The sequence below is a fragment of the Ambystoma mexicanum genome, chromosome 8 (genome assembly GCF_040938575.1).
Source record: "Ambystoma mexicanum isolate Mex_15411 chromosome 8, UKY_AmexF1_1, whole genome shotgun sequence".
Taxonomy (NCBI): Eukaryota; Metazoa; Chordata; class Amphibia; order Caudata; family Ambystomatidae; genus Ambystoma; species Ambystoma mexicanum.
This window is the reverse complement of record NC_090929.1, coordinates 456997834-457010747: the sequence shown is the minus strand read 5'-3', so window position 1 is coordinate 457010747 and position 12914 is coordinate 456997834. Positions and strand designations below refer to the sequence as shown.

Here is a 12914-nt window from a genome sequence, read left to right as displayed (position 1 = left end):
GGTAGCTACTTCCTTTCCTTGGCCATGTAAGGGAAGCTACCCTCAAGAGAGTGTGACAATATTGCTAGATCCGTCACACCTCCCATGCAATTTTCAGTGCTTGAACAATAGAGCACAAACACATGAAAATTCAGGTGAACCCGAGTTTCAATGAGTTCTTTGCCTTTCGTAGTGCAATCTGTGAAGACAACATGAAGTGGACACAAAACTAGGATTGGTTCTCAGTTTTATTGAATTAAAAGCGCACAATGGAGTAAGGCATAACTTGAAGGTGGAATTTCCCTACCTAAAGAAAACTAACGATAGTCTGTGTAAGGAAGTCCTAATCAAATGCCTGTGTCCAAAACCTATACTTTCCCTCACAACTAACTGTATACAATGTGTAAGGATGTTAGCATCAAAACGAATAGTGTTAAAAATGAAGTTCAGAGCTTATTCCAGCTCATAGCTTGTATTCAGCTTCCCCTTCCCCAAGTTCAAAACAGTTCACAAGGTATCAGGGTTCCCTTCCCCCAGAGTTCAAAGCTTCCAGCTTTTCAAGCAAAGCTCCTTGGAACATTCCCCAGCTCTTTTGACATCAGTACTTTTCACTGGTTCACATAGATAAATCCTGTTTCTTGACTTCAAACTCACATAAGAGGTTGTTGCAAAACAAAAGCTTCTTTAGGCATACTACCATTGGCTTTTCCATACAGGGGTGCACTTGTTCTGGGCGCAGTTATCAGACCACACAGTCCACCCATTACAGGTCACACAACCGATACCCCTTCTTATCTGCTTTCCATCAACAAGTGGCCACTGCTTTCCTTTGAAAGTGAAGCTTGTTTCTTTGATCAGTGCCACACTCTTCAGACACTTTACCATGGCTTGGCTGTCCACCATGCATGTTGTTACACTTATTTGTATTCTTCTGGCTCTTGCCAACACAGGTTTCCTCTTGAACTCTTTTAGCTTTAGCCAATACTTAGTTTCTCATCTCAAACTCTTCTTGGTATTCTCATGGCTTTGCCAATACTTGTCTCTCAGACAATACAGTCTGCGGTATCTGTTACATGCACCACTTTGCTTTCACTCCACTCACAAGTGCTCAAAACTTCCCTTTTCCTTTGTGCGACATTCAAAAAGTGCTTACAATAACTTTGTTCAGTATTAAAAAAGTACTGGAATCGGCATTCAAAAGTACTTGCAATGACTTTCATTTCATTCAGTATTCAAAAGTACTTAGTTACAAGCTCCCAGAGACCCCGGTATGAGCGTTTCCCTGGTTTCCACTCACCAGTTGTACAAGGCAGCTCCCTTCTGCTTGATGTCCTTCGTGATGGGCCTCTCAACACTCCTCATTCTGCTTTCCGGCTTCCCCGAGCTTCGCCTTTCCCTCGCTCTCCTGGTCTCCCGCGGTGGCTCTGGTTCTTCGGAGTGCCACAGCTCCTGCTGCGTGTAACCAATAAGGAGGGTAGAAGGACCTCCAGACCCTCTCGCAGCCAACCTCAGTCTCAGCGTCTCTCTCCTCTGCTTGACACGGCTCACGGCTCCTGGGTCTTCAGCTCCCTTTTCTCCAGCCCGTTCCTCCTTGATCTATGAGGCGAGGATTTTTATATCTGTTAGGACTGTTAAGTGACCTCAGTTGTGGGTCGTTAAGTCCCATTGCCTGACTATGGCGAAACCAATTAGGTGGACATGCCTGGTTGTTCCACCTGTATAGCTCCATGGGCCTCTTCTTCATCTCAGTGCCAGAGTGGTGTGTGGGGAGGGTTGACTTAATAAAAGAAGCATGTGTAACTCTGTGTTGTCTCTGATATTTGCTTGTCTCAATCAAATGGGGATGCTTCTTCCTAGTTGGTCTCTTCCTCATCCCAGTATTGAGGTGGTGTTTCTGGGGGACAGTTTGGAGGGAAGAAAGTGCTGACAGTAGCCTATAAAGGCTTGAGGGATAGAAGGTTCATTCTGAAAATGGAATGGGGAATACCATGTCTCACCTAAGGACGTCCTCTCCCCAAGTTCCATCCACCCAGGTGATCCTCCTTCGCATTTCCACCACCCAGGGTCAGGATCCAAAAGTGATGACCTTTTTCTGGCCACCTGAGAGGAGGACACCGGGGGAAAAGAAGTGAGGAAGCCCTCAGGTTCCTTAAAATCAGAAACTCCTACTGCCATGTATGAGGCATTTACATGAACTCGACACAAACGGCTTAGTACCAACTTTCTCTCCTGCGGAAAATCATTCTTCCCAGAAAACTACTCGAGATCTGCTGTCCAAGATATGGTCTTCTCCCACCTGGATGTTGGCAATGCCCTTTCGGAAGGCCTTAACGACAGCTACCATGGCACCCATGAGATCTGTCCTGCATGCAGCAGCACGACTCAAAGGACTCTGCAAATTCTACCACATGCCCCCGACCCTTATCAAACAGCACTGTCTCCTTCTGCAAGCCTGTATCATCTTTAAATCCTGTTGCATCATCTATAAGGCTATCACTCTGACGTCCCCAAGCTACCTCACTCGGAAACTAAGCATCCACAGAGGCCTGCGATCCACCTAAAGTAAGGACATATCCAGACATGAACTCTGCCAGTGCAGGAAGGGCACAACCAGAAGAAAGGCCTTCACGGTCTAAACCCCAAGACTTTTGAACCTCCTTCCCATCAAAACCAGACTCACCCCATTGCATCTACAATACAGGAAAGAGGTCAAGACCTTCCTCTTCAAGTAAAAGCTCCTGCCTAACACCTAGGTACACACACCCTCCACTCCTCAAACTACCTGTGACTCAATGATCTGCTCCACACTGTTTCCACCCTTGGTTGCTTGATGATCATTTGCTGTCAATTGCCCGCCCTCCTCTGTTAGCTCCCGTGGGAGCAGTGTCGATAATTCTGTTATGTTTGTCTTCTATGTGGACTGAGATCAACTGAACTGATAATTTCTTTTTGCTGTGACCTGCTTCACTTTATCCCGACTGGCACACTTGTTGACCTGGGCAGTATTATCCTACTTGTGTCCTGGAATGTCTCTGCTTGATTCTGCCAACTTTACACGGCTCTCATCATCGCTTTTGTATTGTGGCTCAGTTTGCCTACAATATGTTTAAAAGGTTATTTGCATACATAGCTGTTTTTTTATTCATGCGATTCGGTTTATCAAAACCTTTCACAACACAATATTCGAGGCATTTATGATACTTACATATAGTCCCTAAAAAATACAATATATAATCCTTACAAAGAGGAAAAAAGGAAAAAATAAATCCACACTTAAAATCATACCTTAAAAACCATCAAGCGGTAGAACATTAATAATTCATCTTGTTCCTAATTCAACATTAAATAAGCCCCTAACACACTTCCATTTTGAATATTTGTTTCTTTCATAAAGACTATTACTGCTAATTATAGTGAGATTTGTTGCCCCGCTATTTCGTATCGAGAGAAGGCCAAGTTCATGTCTGATTGCACTCATGGTCACTCCCTTTGTGAGCATTAAGACAGTATGTAACATTTGCGCCTCTATTTTTCCCCATCCGGTAAGACTTCTGAACCATAAATCAGTTTCGATAAAAATGTTCATATTATAAAATGTCATAACCGGTAACACTGAAAAACACCCAAAACGTTTATCAAGCATTTTCATCTCATCAGCCATTACTTTAGCCTTTCCCGTTGTTTCCTTTCTTGCCTGCCATGATGTTTTGCTAAAAAATCAATCCCCAAATATTTAAAATGCTCAATAGATTCAATTCTTGTTTGTCCCAGCATCCAATTGAATTTTATCGTTTTTGAGTACGTTGGTTTCATTATTAATATTTAATTTTTTTGCACATGAATTCCTAAATCCAATTGGTTCAAATCCATGGCAATTGTACTTAATGCCCTTTGCAGTCCAATGAGGGTTTGATTGAGCAAAACCAAGTAATCTGTGTAAGCCAAATATTGCACTTCACCGCACCAAAACAACGCGGAAACGCCTCAGTAGCAAACAGAGCATCTCTCAAATCACTGCTATAAAAATTTAAAAGCAAGGGTGCTAATACGCAGCCTTGCCTTAGGACACAAGGTGTTGCTATTGGCTGTGAGTAGTTATCCTCTTGATCCAGGTGAACTTGTACCCTCGTCTTTGCATGTAGGGCCATCAGAATACTGAGTAGTGGTTTCGGGTATCCTGCATGATGTAATTTGTTCCATAAAATCCGTCTATCTACACGATCAAATGCCTTAGTTACGTCCAAAAATGCAGCATACGACGATTGCTTAGACCCCTCTACTTGCGATGAGAAAAGATACAGAATGAAACAGTTAATTGTTGTACCCACCCCTTTTCGGAACCCCGATTGAAATCTATCAATTAAACCAGCACTTGACGCCCACTCTTGAAGTTCCTTTAACAAAAGGGCCAAATTCTTTTTTACCCGAGGCGTCAAAAGGGAGATAGTCCTATAATTGCTTGATTCAGTCCATCTCCCTTTTTCATGGCAACGGGAATATTTGCATAGTTCCATTACTCTGGTATAAGTTGCTCTTGCATAAGATTTCAGAATAGAGAATAAAACAATTTCCCATAATTCCCGGCAGGACTTAAACGTCATGTTTGCGAGCCTGTCTGACCCCAGGGCCTTAGAAGATGTATATTTCTTAATAGTCAACAAAATATCGTACCCTGCAGACGATAACGTCGACTCAATTCCCTCCAAATTCCAACTCTCCTTCATAGATGTATTTGGCTGTCATCTCTGTATATTTGTTACTCAGATTGCACTAGAAATCCGAGAAATCCGAATGAATGCCCTCCGGACTTCAGTCTAAAGTCCTCCGACACATTTCCGGGCATGTTGCATGCTGTAGAACACTTTAGTATTGCCCGTTACCGGGGTGCCAGCCGATCAGCATCCTGGTATACCAGGCTGAATCATCCAGTAAAAGCCTGCACCCAGGGCAGCTGAAAGCTTCTTCTACTTTCCCCATGCTTCCTATTCCCATCTCCAGACTCTTCCTCCATACCACCTGCACACCTCCTCCCACACCTACTTATCACTTGGGGGGGGGGCTGTACCCCTCTCTTGAGATGCCGCCTTAGTGAGGACGGACTCACCCGCCCAGCACCTCTTGCGTCTCCATCGCAGACATTTTGAGTCTGCCCGCTTTTGTCTTTAATTGATGGGCACACCACAGAACCATCAAATGCAGCATGATCCTTGCCCCTCATATTAGCAACCGCTTGTTTTGCCAGGTGCTAAAAGAGTTTTTGGTGGAATAGGCCACAAGTTGTAAATTATTTTGTATCCTTCTGACCTCTGTTGGGCAACTTTACAAAATGGTTTGTGGGGCACTTTTAACAAGTTGGTGTATCAGAAACAGTTGGTGGCGGGCAGTTTCCATATGGCATCATTCACGCCCCTCTCTCCCACTGTTCGCCCCCCCCTATCCACTTTTATGGTAACATTAGTAGCTAAGGCCTTTTATCATGTACATAGCACAAACAAATAACACTACAGGACTTATGCGTACAGTCCACTGACTTTTTACATTTCTGTCCGGGGCCAGTACTAGAATTTCTAAGGCCTAATTTGCAAACGTATGAACATCAGAAGTGACATCATGGGAAATAACATTACAAGGAGCGTCTGTGATACTTTGGAGCATCATTTGCAGTGACATTAAAAGAAGTTTCAATGCGTAAAACAATAGAGAAAGTTGTGACGTTTTTATTCATATTCTGTAAAGCGTGAAAACACATGTTTTAATAACAAAGGCTGCAGGCTGAATCACTTCCAAGGACTCCAGTTTTGGCAGATAAGGCACAGTGAGATTAAAGGTTTTGATGACACACTTTTCCTTATGTAGTGAAACCAGGATTTTGGCCAACGTGTTGATTCAAGCACTTGGTCACATATTATTGCATCTATAGGTCATTTTTTAAGGTTTCCGTTTCAAGAGATTGAATAATAGTTTTATAGCAATGTATAGAAAACTACACAAATTGCATAAGAAACTATCCTAAGATTATATACATCGTTTTCGAAACATGTGGAGGGAAAAACAAATCATCGAATAGCTTCATTTTGCCGTCCTAACTAGAAGATCACAGTAAACGCCTACAAAAGTGTGCGACAGAAAATGGGGTTCAAAATTGTACTCCCAGTGAAATAAAATGCAACGAAATAGGTCATCAGCTTGAGTCTATTTCACACAGCATGCAGCAATATGCTCCCCTCCATTTACTATTCTCTGTTTTGGATATCTGTTTCATTGTCTATATGCTGTGATTGTGCGAAATTTTAATGGTTCATTTTTCTTTTTGTGTTTTAAGCTTTCCATTTTGTGTATATTTTGTAAAGGTTTATGACAAACCATGAACAAATAAACAAAACAAACATTTGCTCCCCTCCCATTTACTATTACCCCTCGCCCTTTGTAAATGTAATGGACAATAGTCTTCAGCCAGACATCCCTGTGTCTGGGCATCTGCCCCATCTCTTATTGTAATGCTTTCTTGACACAAAGCGACACCTCAGGGGAGCAGCGTTGCTTCCCTGCGCTTTGAGGTTTCACTGGAAAAAGTGTGAAAGTCCTTGCTGGTAAGATAGGAGATGGTAAGCACCGTTAAGCACTAGTAGCCATCTCAAGCTTAGAGAAGCCGCAGCTGTCAATGCTGCCAAAAATGAGAAGTACAGGTACTGGGGGCTGGTAGGCGCCAGCCCATTTAATGCACTGAATCCAGTAATGGATCTCCTAAAGCGTCACCTTTAGAATCCTTCCACATGAGGAAACTCTTACCATCGTAAAACCTGCCTTAGGAAAGGTAGACTTCTTTATACGATCCCACCCCCCCACCCCCAAAAAAAAAAATAGATCTAAATAAATTGGGCGAATCATGCGAGTCCTGCATTGCGATTGGTAAGCTTGTGATGACCACCCCAAACCATTCCACCAGTAAAAAGTTCAATACCATTCCCTTTCAATATTGTTTTAAGGATAGATAGCTTCCGAATAGCAACAAAGCACGCAACAGGAGTCTTTTTCATGCAATACTGACCAGTAGGGTTTTAAACACCTCAGGCAATTACTCTGAACAGTCATTGTAAGGATGGAGGCCACCAAGAAGTGGCATTTTGCTTAGTTAATAGTGGTGGGCACAAAACACACTAGAACATGGTAATTCTGCATTAGCCGCTCTTACCTGTTGAGACAGGATGCGCCATCGTAACCCCCTGCTGCGTATAGCAGGCCATGCAGCGCTGCTACACCGAGGCAGCTCCGCCGCGTGCCCATGGACACCTCAGGCTGCCAGGCATTGGTAACAGGGTCGTAGGACTCAACAGTTGCTAAGTCTGAGGTGCCATCGTACCTGCAGAGTTGAGAGGAAAAAAGTAATGAGGATCAGGCGGACAACCGGCCACTCTCTGGCAGCCGAAGCCTGTCTGTACACCAATCGATCTGGAACTTTGATGTGACTTCATGCCATAGCCAGCCACACAGTGACCAATCTGTCTCTCTGGACTGGGGATTGAGTCAGACGCTGTGTCTAGTAAGTAATGTAGCAATCCTCTCCCATTCACTTGTAAGGAGGGAGTATATATAACCTATACACAAGTCTGATAACAGCATAGCACTGGTCAAAGTTTTGCAGAGACGGGTTTTGCAGAATGAGGCCATCTGCCCGCAGCTTCATTATTTTATTGCTTAGGGCGCAAACCTAGCTCAAGAGCAGCAGAGTGATTTACAACAGGACGGTGCCAGAATTGGGCTTGGCATTTTATACAGTAGCGCAGTACTGTTGGTAGAGGGAGAAAGGGATCTGTATTCATCTGACAGATATTGTTGAAAGATCCACAATTTTTAGTGTTTGGCTGGAGTATGGTGGAGGCATTTCAAGCCTCTAGCGCAGGGGTGCACAACTGATTTTGACAGAGGGACGAAAGTACCTTACATGATGGCTAAAGAGGACCGAAAAGTAAATGTGGGTAGGGCGTTAGGCGCGGTGGGGCGTGGCTTGGCAGGAGGATTTTTCAACCCCCAATTTTTATTAAACACATGGAAAAAGAATACGTTTTTGAGGTGTAATGATTTTTATTTGTATTTCAAACTTACATTTTGTACTACAAATTTTCCATTGTTATCATTTATTTCTATTTAGTTATTGTATATCGTCTGTTTAATTAAATTATATATATTTTATTGACCCTTGATAAAACATTCTGTTATTTTGGACTGCTATACTTTGCTGTTTGGGTTGCCCAAGAGGAGTATGGCCTTCGTTGAGTCAGGTTTCCACCAAAAGCAAAGGATGTACATCTCCTAACTGTGCCTGTTTTAGCTTTATTTTTGGGTTCACTCTTGGAGTGCAACACTATGCCCCATGGTCCACACCCCCAACCAAACACTATGCCCCATGGCCCCCACCCCTCAACCAAACACTATGCCCCATGACACCCACCCCTCAAGCAAACACTATGCCCCATGACATCCACCCCTCAACCAAACACTATGCCCCATGGCCCCCACCCCTCAACCAAACACTATGCCCCATGGCCCCCACCCCTCATGCAAACACTATGCCCCAAGGCACCCACCCCTCATGCAAACACTGTGCCCCAAGACACCCACCCCTCAAGCAAACACTATGCCCCAAGACACCTACCCTTCAAGCAAACACTATCTCCCATGCCCCCCACTTCCCAACCAAACTCTATGCCTCATGGCCCCCACCACTCAACCAAACACCATGGCCCCCACGCCCCAACCAAACACTATGCCCCATGCCACCAAGCATGTACCATGCCTACATACTCACACAGACCCCAATCCCCCCACCCATGCATACAAACTGACAAGCATACACCATGCACCCATACAGACCCGAACCCCCACCCCCAACTCAGCACACAAACTCACAAGCATACAACAATCCACTATGCACCCATACAGACCCAAACCCCACCCCCCAACTCAGCACACAAACTCACAAGCATACACCATGCACCCATACAGACCCGAACCCCCCACCCTCCAACTCAGCACACACTCACAAGCATACACCAATACACTATGCACCCATACAGACCCGAACCCCCACCCCCAACTCAGCACACAAACTCACAAGCATACAGCATGCACCCATACAGACCCGAACCCCCAACTCAGCACACAAACTCACAGGCATACACCATGCACCCATACAAACCTGAGCCTCCCAACTCAGCACACAAACCCCCAAGAATACACCATGCACCCATACAGACCCGAACCCCCCACCCCCAACTCACCAAACAAACTCACAAGCATACACCATGCATCCATACAGACCTGAAACCCCCCCCCCCACACTCACCAAACAAACTCACAAGCATGCACCCATACAGACTGGGATCCACCCACCCCCGCATCTCAACATACACTGAACGTGCACACAACAACATGCATTCAGGCAGACCGACCCCGCCCCCAAACCCCCCCAGCATCTCAACATACACTGCACTTGCATACAAACACATTCAGGCAGACCCGACACTCACCCCACCCCCACATCTCAACATACACTGCACTTGCACACAAAAACAAACATTCAGGCAGACCGGACACACCCCCCTCCGCATCTCAACACACACTGCACTTGCACACAAACACCTTCAGGCAGACCCGACACCCCAACCCCCCGCATCTCAACACACACTGCACTTGCACACAAACACCTTCAGGAAGACCCGACACACACCCCACACCTGCATCTCAACATACAAGCAGCACAAAGATCCGACACACACAAACATCCCCCCCTCCCCAAAAAAAAAATGTGTACTTACCGGACGACGTGCTGGAAGGCAGGCTAGCTGGAACTCTGGCGAGGTCCGGTACTACGGCTGGCGTGGCAAGGCTGAAATGCCTTCTGGCATCAAGCACTACTGGCCACCCCAGCCGTAGTGCTGGCCCTCCTTTGTTGCAGCACACACGCAATACGTGGCTCGTATGAGCTACGTGGTTCGTGTGCCCTGAGCCAATGAGGGCCAGTGTTTTGTCCAGCCCGGAAGACAACAAAGACTTTTCCTAATGGAGGGCGGCCGATGCTGCTTGCGGGCCACCCTCCATTAGCAAAGTGTTTGTTGCTGACGGGCCGGACAAAACGGCATGGCAGGCCGCAACTGGCCCGCGGGCCGTATGTGGTGCACCCATGCTCTAGCGGGATTGCGCTCCAGATGGTCGTATGTGGCAAGCACTGCACGAGAGTCTGCTCTTTGAAACCAATGCAGTTCAGTGATGGGTTGCGAGCTAACCAACAGATGCCATGTTTCAGGAAGCACAAAGGACTTGCATTCTCACTGCACTACATATACTGAGCATATTTGCATCAAACATTTGTTAATTACGTTCACACTTGCTTAGGATTGGAGGTAATTAAACTAATATGCTGCTAACATTGCAATCGCTGCTCCAGTTCACATGTCACTGTTCCGCCACCTTTCTTCAGGCACAGCTAGCTGAAAGTGGGCTGAGGGAGAGTGTAGCAGTATTTTGTCCCACTTTGACTCCAGTGAAATACATACAATTTCCATTCCTAAAATTTTAGAAGTCTTTCCACTATGCATGATGCCCTGTGCCCATATTTGTTTCAGTAAAGGTAAAGCTGTGCTAGCGTCCCTGATTGACAATGTGTGTGAATTTAGTTAAATACATCGTATGAAATTAAAAACCTTTGAAAGCTTAATTTTATTGTCTGTTATTTATTGTTTTTCACGTGTGTAAAGTGTGACGGATCTTGGGAATTCGTTCCTTCTGACCTAGGGGATTTCCACCTCCCTGGTGAGGCTAGGGAGGTGAGCCCACTCCGCAACACCCTCCCTCGGGGTCAAGGCAAGTGGGACCTCACTGGGAGGGACTCCTTCTTTAGAGAGAAGGATTGGCGCTCCTGTGAGGAACTCCCTAAGAAACCTTATAGTAATTCATCTTCAATCATTTCCAGGAAAGAAACGTGTGAAGAAACCACCAACATGTGTTAGCGTTGTCCAGAAACTTTGACCACTCCTTTAAAAGAGAAACTCCTTTTTACAAACCAAAGAATATCCATGAAGGAATGGAGAGTGTAGAACAAACCAAGAAGACGCAATATGAGATTCCACATTGGGAAGTCCCACAACAATGTCATTAAGAGAAGGGGAGAAGGCTGCACCGAAAGCTGCTGGCCGGCTTGTGAACAGATGAGAGAGGACACGTGGCGTCCTATGATCTAGAGATAGAGCGAAATACTGCAGAGACCCAAGAACCTGAGAATGGAGAGAAATGAATGCCGGCGCAGGGCATCCTTGTACTGAAGAGGAACCGAGTGGTGGCGTAACCACAATCAAAAGTGTGTTGGACCAGATGTCCAGAAAATAACACTCCTACCACTCTGCATAAAGGTCAAGCTACCGACGAGAGAGATGCCAGAGAGTTTGCATGTACCGTGTACTGAAAAGAAAAGAATCGAGAAGCCACGGAAAGCCACTGTGACGAACAGGAGAGAAGGTGCCAGACAGACTACAGGCCCGGCGACGTTATCCCAGAATACAACACGCAATGGGAGGAAATACAAGAGGCCATCCTACCAATTTCTCAAACCACCAAAAACATAGGTTTACATATGGCGGAAGTGAGAGAAATTGTACACAAACATCTGGGGCAAGGCCAAGAACACCAAACAGCCAATTACGATAAAAACTGTACTTTAAGCGCCCAGATAGCCCTGGGTCAGGCGTGCTATATAAATAAAATAAACAAACAAGCAAACAAAAAGACCATTCCTCGTACCTGCTCAGTAGGGAAATCAGTGTTGGTCTTGCTACCTACGACTGACAACAAGATGGAATCAAAGTGGTACAGATCATATAAAATCCTTTAGAGAAAAGGACAGTTCAACTACTTGATATCACAAGACTCAGATGGGTCACGGTATTCTACTCAAAGAGGGGAAGGTAGATTCAAGTAAAGACTCCACAGTAACTATAGCCACACCTGTCACCATCTCGGTAGTCAGATATCAGGGATGTATTACATCAATTACCTGAAGTATTCATTGATCAACCTGGTAGGGTTAAGAATTTTTGTCATGGTATTGGAATCCCTTAAGGAAAAATTGCCACTCTAAAACCCTATAGAATGCCAGAAGCTAGGAAAAAGATAAGAGAAGGAAGTTGAAGAGATGTTAAGAGTCGATATCATCACACCATCAGAAATTACCTGGTCGTCTCCAATTGTGTTAGTTGTGAAACATCGACAAAACATGGAGATTTTGAATCTACTTTAGGAAGCTGAATTTGATCTCTCTATTCGATAATTATCCAATGCCCCGGACCATCAAATTAAATTGGGTTCAGCAAATTATATCCTCACAATTGACCTTACGAAAGGCTATTGGCAGGTCCTGTTTAATCCATCAGGCCGAGAGAAAATGGCATTCGACACCCAAGGGTCTAGTCCACTTTAAGGACCTATCATTTGGCCTTCACGGTGCACCTGCTACATTCCAACGCCTTATGGATAGGGTCCTTAAACCATTCACCAACCTTTGTGGGGTGCATTTAGATGACATATTAAAACACAGCGAGACTTGGCCAGAACAGGTCCATCACCTATATGGAGTCACCAGACCCTTAGGAAAACATGGGCTGATAGCCAATCCAAAGAAATGTCATCTAGCCCAGTGGCCACGAAGATTCTGGGTTTCTTTGTAGGAAGTGGTCTAGTCCAACCACAGACTGAAAAGGTTAAAGAAGTCCAGCAAACTCCAGCACCAAAGACAAGGGAAAACGTTCTGCTTTCCTAGGGTTAACCGGCTATTATCAGCGATTTATTTCCAACTATTCAAGTATAGTAACTAAGCTCACAGACAAACTTAAAAATGCACAACCGCAAAAACTGCTATGGAGTAAGGAAGACCAAGTAAGTTTCAA

At 45.0% G+C, this 12914-nt stretch overlaps 1 protein-coding gene across 3 annotated transcripts in view; it reads right to left on the bottom strand.

The window, feature by feature from the left end:
* Positions 1 to 12914, bottom strand: part of KLHL17 (kelch like family member 17) — a 443767-nt gene that overhangs the window by 43190 nt on the left and 387663 nt on the right. For all 3 annotated transcript variants that reach the window (XM_069610061.1, XM_069610062.1, XM_069610063.1), the window contains exon 8: positions 7172 to 7339. In XM_069610061.1, coding sequence (XP_069466162.1) covers positions 7172 to 7339 — 168 coding nt within the window. The remainder of the gene's footprint in view (positions 1 to 7171; positions 7340 to 12914) is intronic.